The 6,396-nt window shown below is 39.9% G+C and overlaps 1 protein-coding gene across 1 annotated transcript; it reads left to right on the plus strand.

Annotated features, from left to right (window-relative positions):
* Window positions 1-1,199: 1,199 nt before the first annotated feature.
* On the plus strand, window positions 1,200-2,543 carry LOC134322036 (uncharacterized). Its single transcript, XM_063003906.1, has 2 exons — window positions 1,200-2,008; window positions 2,102-2,543. The coding sequence occupies exons 1-2, from the start codon at window positions 1,233-1,235 to the stop codon at window positions 2,112-2,114; spliced, it is 789 nt and encodes a 262-aa protein (XP_062859976.1). The 5' UTR covers window positions 1,200-1,232; the 3' UTR covers window positions 2,115-2,543.
* Window positions 2,544-6,396: the final 3,853 nt, after the last annotated feature.

A 6,396-nucleotide genomic window follows, 5' to 3' on the forward strand; every position in this document is an offset into this window, starting at 1 on the left:
TAGTGTGTATGTTTTTTTATTTCTTTTATAATAATAAAGGATATTACCTTGACGTACAAGTGTTAAGAGTACGAAGGTGAAGAAGGAAATTCTCCAGGATGCTCTGAACAAGAATCAGTATAAAAAGCCTCTCGAATTCTCACCATCGTGGGATCATTACTGTGCAAGTGAGGTGAATTGGAGTGTGTAAAAACGTGCAGCGGTAAAAACACACGCTGGAACCAGAGATGGGATATCGAATACATCGTATCGAATCTTGGCTCTGCCTGCCGTCTAAGGCTGAGCGGCCACATGATCAACGATTGGCCTGTTGTTCAGATATGGGCGGGACTAAGCCGGATGAGGTCTCTCATAACTGATGCAATTATGACCTCTGCTGGCTGATTGATGGCGTCTGCACATAGATGAGAAAAGAGTGTCAGATTGTGTCTCTCCGTACACAACGCTGAGCTGCACTGCACTCGTCAAAGTGTAGGTGATAAGATGCATACGGCTGTTGCCCACGTGTCGGAGGGGGCGTGGGTTAGCTTCGTTCTCCTCAATCAGAGCGGGGATCGGCATTGGTGGAGAGGAAGCATGATGCAATCGGCCAATTGGACGCGCAAAAAGGGAGAAAATGCATAAAGAAAATCTATATTTTTTTTAAACGTGTAAAACGATGTTAAAATCATAATAAATAAATAAAGATGATTAAATAATAGGATGTAAAGTATCATCAAATACACTTCAGAGATAAAACCATGAAATTCTATTATTAAATTAAATAATATTATTAGTAGCAGAGCTTTGGTGTGACTGTGGATGAACAATTTGGCTCAGATTATAATTGTTGTGTGTTAGAAACTATTACAGGTTCCAAGAACAGACAAACGGGTCTTTTTATTTATTGTTTTTTTTTATTTTGCTTTATTGTTTTGGCTCTGTGAATCATGATTCCTGTTTTCAGCAGCACCTCCAGCTTCCAAAAAGACTTTTTGATTAGAAGGTGTTTGTTCTTACACTACCCAACAGAAATTCTCATTTTGACCGAGTACATCATGAATCAATGAACCGTTTGTGTTCACTGTGCTTTGTGTAGGCTGAGGAAATCACATGACCCGACAGTAACAGGACATGACTTGTTTCTGTAGGCGTTTTTGAGTTTTGGGGAGGAAAGTTCCCCTTTCTGTTCTGCTTTTCTTTTCAGACGCCATTTAAACTCCTGCACTTGCTAAACAAGGATCTGTTGATTTATGGCTGAAGGAGCTGTGAGAATGGCGCTGGCCAAAATCAAAAGTAAAAAGCTCTGCAAAGAAGTAGAGTCTGGTGAACTGAGAGATTTGAGTCCTGAAGATCTAGAAAAAGCGAATGAGGTGAAGGAAGCAGCTCTGGAGATTCTGCAGGACGCACTGGACAAGGAGCTGTACGGACACTATCAGAGAGCTTATTCAAAATCATGCAGGGAGTTAAAAGATCCTCTTACATGCTTCTCACTCTTGACTAAAGAGTTCCTGGAACAGATGATTGAGAAAATGAAGAAGGTGCGTTTTTTGAAGGACCCTAAACCGAAGAAAGAAGGAATAATTGCCTACGTTTATCCAGACGACGAGACTTGTACCGTGCACTTGTGTCCCATTTTCTGGATGCTCAGTGACCAGCTGTCGAAGGACAGCAAGCCTGGTTCTCTTATCCACGAGGTCTCACACTTCCTCGGCACTGAGGATGCTGCGTATGACTTAGTGTGCATAGAAGGTGAAGACGTTATGGGTGCTTTCTTGGGGAGGGTTGTGGCGTACAAGGAAGATGAAGATGGATACCTGATAGAAAACACTGATAGAAAACCTTTGAAAGATTGTGATCCTGAGAAATACAACAACAATGCAAACAACATTGAGTATGAGTTTGAAATTATTCACAGCCACAAAACACCTTATTCTGCTGAGGACCAGAAGTACCCGTGCTGTGGTGAAAAGAGGATCAACTCCGTTTGTGCAATAAGTAACATAGAGGATTACATCAGAAAAGCACCGTAAGGTTCATCGTGTTTGTGTGAAATTCTCTTTAATCTAATACAATAGATCCTCATTATCAGTGCTGGTTTGCCTTTTCTTGACTGTTTCAGCCAACAAGAATAAACATCTTGCCGTGTGGTGTAAAGAAGATCTGCATGGTCTGGAGGATCCTCACCAGAATAACATTCCTGTGGAACACTGCTACTGGGTGGACTGGACTCTCTCCTCTTCTGAACTAAACCTAACACAAATTAATACTCTTTATTCAGTTAGAAATAGGACCCTGTTCCTCAAAAGGATTTCAGGAGTCAAGACATCTCACATCTTTACACCAGAAACGCTTTGTCATTTTGCTGAGTTTTTTTTAAATTCTTTATTACTGTGCTTTCTCACCCCAAACCTCTACTCACCTTTAATCTTATATTCAATTCTCAAGAAAAACTTAATGAATAATTATTATGATCTCTAGTAATGACTGTATTAAGTGTATATGGCATATGGACTGAAAACATTTTTGAATGACAGTTTTGTAAAATGCAATAAAAAGAAGAATCTGTGATGTATTAAGTCTCCAGAATCTTTATTTTACTGATAAACATGGTGGTAAAATTCTGATAAATAAGTAGAAGATGATTTATTAATGGGATGTAAAGCATCATCAAATACACTTCAGACATAAAACCATGAAATTCTATTATTAAATTAAATTATATTATTAGTGGCAAAGCTTTGGTGTGACTGGATTAGTGATGGGTCGGTCGCGAACGATCCGGCTCTAAGAGTCGGCTCTTTAAAGTGAACGACGGGATCCGGCTCCTGACTGGGAGCCGATTCGTTTTTTCCCGGTTTTTTCTTCTGTCAAAGCCGCACATGATTGGTCAAGATACGTGGTGGCGTTTGTGTGTTTACACTGAGCAGGGGAGGGGTTACATACGGTGGCCGAGAAGTGCAAAACAAATTTACATTTCAGAAAACAAAATTACAAAAAAACAAAAACAACATTTACAATGAAAACAAAAACAAATTTACAAGTGCTTGGGTACCCAGTGTTTGTAAATATGTTTTGGCATATGTAAAAGTGTTTCAGCACTTGTAAATTTGTTTTCGGCATATGTAAAAGTGTTTCAGCACTTGTACATTTGTTTTCGGCATATGTAATTTTGTTTTCTAAAATGTAAATTTGTTTTGCACTTCTCGGCCGCACATTTCTGACGGAAAAGGCAGGTACAATAACACCGGAAGTGCGTGTTGCTTACCTGCTGTCAATCAAACTGTTTGTCAGCGGTAAAGTGAACGGAGTTTGTGATGGTGACGATAAACAAGGTTTTGTCTCGTTTGTGGAAATCATTTTATCCAGTTGACCCGCTGTTGTTTTTCTTGTGGAAAGTTATTAGATTGTTTGTGCAGATGTTTAGACGTGGCGTGTGCATCTCTATTTACCGTCCGCTCTTCTAAACATCTAAGGAATTCCCACAAGAACAACAAAAGCGAAATAATGAAAATAATTAACACAAAATGGACAAAACATTGTTTATTAGGGACGGAACATCTGATCCCGAGGCTTTAAATCTTGTTTCACTTTTGTAACACTGGACTCAGTGTATCGGAGCTTATATTAAAGCAGCATCTGCGGGACTGATGAAGCTTTGTGCTGTGTTTTATCTCACTCACTATATAAGAGACAATCAAACCAGGGTTACCAACCATCCCATAAAATACACAATCATTCTTTATTTGGAGACTAAACGCCACGTTCAGTATTGAACTGATACAGGACGCTTTGTTCCGTATTTTTATCAATGGGAGACAGTGGGAATTATATTAAGTAGAGTTCACTTTTATTCTTAATAACGGTTATAGCAGCATAACCTGTGTAACACACCGCTGTATGAGTAGCACAGTGGGCGGAGTGCGTTGTTTTGCCTAAAATATTTATTATTATAAAAAATAAAAATAATAAATGTTAAACACTATAAATAAAACCTTTGTTCTCATGACTGTGTAAGGTAACCCTGGTTTGATTGTCTCTTATATAGTGAGTGAGATAAAACACAGCACCAAAGCTTCATCAGTCCCGCACATGCTGCTTTAATATACAGTAAGCTCCGATACACTGAGTCCAGTGTTACAAAAGTGAAACAAGATTTAAAGCCTCGGGATCAGATGTTCCGTCCCTAATAAACAATGTTTTGTCCATTTTGTGTTAATTATTTTCATTATTTCGCTTTTGTTGTTCTTGTGGGAATTCCTTAGATGTTTAGAAGAGCGGACGGTAAATAGAGATGCACACGCCACGTCTAACCGTCTGCACAATCTAATAACTTTCCACAAGAAAAACAATAGCGGGTCAACTGGATAAAATGATTTCCACAAACGAGACAAAACCTTGTTTTTTATCGTCACCATCACAAACTCCGTTCACTTTACCGTTTGATTGACAGCAGGTAAGCAACACGCACTTCCGGTGTTATTGTCCCTGCCTTTTCCGTCAGAAATGTGCGGCCGAGAAGTGCAAAACAAATTTACATTTTAGAAAACAAAATTACAAATGCCGAAAACAAATTTACAAGTGCTGAAACACTTTTACATATGCCAAAACTAATTTACAAACACTGGGTACCCAAGCACTTGTAAATTTGTTTTTGCTTTCATTGTAAATGTTGTTTTTGTTTTTTTGTAATTTTGTTTTCTAAAATGTAAATTTGTTTTGCACTTCTCGGCCACCGTAGTTACACACACACACACACACACACACACACACACTGAGCAGGAGGGGAGGGGTTACACACACACACACACACACACACACACACACTGAGCAGGAGGGGAGGGGTTACACACACACACACACACACACACACACACTGAGCAGGAGGGGAGGGGTTACACACACACACACACACACACACACACACACTGAGCAGGAGGGGAGGGGTTACACACACACACACACACACACACACACACACTGAGCAGGAGGGGAGGGGTTACACACACACACACACACACACACACACACACTGAGCAGGAGGGGAGGGGTTACACACACACACACACACACACTGAGCAGGAGGGAGCAAGAGAACTCGGCGCTTTACACAGCCAGACATTACACGCTGGAAAGGTGAGGAAAATGAGTGAGAGGAAACATAGTAAAGTTTGGACACGAGAAGCCCCTTTAACAGAGAAGTTCAGATCCACTGAACCAAGTGTTCACTGGGAGACCAAGTGTTCAGTCTACCCACATCTTATACATGTGATGGCACATAGACTGTGTATCTGTCCCCTCAGAGATAATTTATTTTAACAGGGCAGATCATAACAGAAAGGAGAAAGAGGATCAACCCATCAAAGATGAGCTCCTTGGTTTTTGTGAATGCCAATCTTTGCTAAATACTTACAAATACTGTCACCTGGATGCTGCTTTTTCTTTTTGTTTTGCACATTTTCATTTATATTTTGTTGAGTGTGAGTGATGCTTCGTTGATGTTGTGTTGTTTCACTATACTGTAGATGCTTCTTAATTTTGTTTTGTTTATTAGGATTTTAACGTCACGTTTTACACTCTGGTTACATTCATGACAGGAACATTCACCTCACTTGCATGTCTTTGGACTGTGGGAGGAAACCGGAGCACCCGGAGGAAACCCACGCGGACACGGGGAGAACATGCAAACTCCACACAGAAAGGACCCGGGCTCTTCACCTGGGGATCGAACCCAGGACCTTCTTGCCATGAGGTGACAGTGCTACCCACTTAGCCACCATGCCGTCCCACTCTAGATGCAAACGTACAAATAATATACACAATCATCTTTTTGTCTAATTGAGATGGGTCTTTGTTTTTGTATTTTATAATTTATTGTTGGAGCACTCTGTTCCATGTTGAGTATATAAATAAAACAATGTAAATAATAAACATTTGATACAATGTTTTTTACATTAGTAATTCATTTTACATGTAATTTGGTAATAAATTAATTTAAGCAACAAAAAAATCTAAGGAGCCACTTGGGAGCCGAAAGAGCCGGCTCTCTAAAAGGAGCCGAAATTCCCATCACTACTGTGGATTAACAATTTGCCTCAGACAGTTTTTTGTGTTAAAAACTACTGAATGAAAAGACAAACGGTTCTTTTTATTTTGCTTTATTGTTTTGGCACGATGAATCATGAGCTTCCAAAAAGACGTTTCAATTATAAGGTCGTGTTAGTTTTCCCACCACCACCTAACAGAAGATCCTCAGACCTCTTTTTGACCGAGTACATCATCAATCATTGACAGAAGCATTTTGTGTTTGCTGTGCTTTGTGTAGGCTGAGGAAGTCACATGACCCGACAGTATCAGGACACGACTTGCTTATGTAGGCGTCCTTGCTGTACGGAAGGAGGAGTTCTGGGGAGGAAA

This window comes from Trichomycterus rosablanca, chromosome 10 (assembly GCF_030014385.1).
Source record: "Trichomycterus rosablanca isolate fTriRos1 chromosome 10, fTriRos1.hap1, whole genome shotgun sequence".
NCBI lineage: Eukaryota > Metazoa > Chordata > Actinopteri > Siluriformes > Trichomycteridae > Trichomycterus > Trichomycterus rosablanca.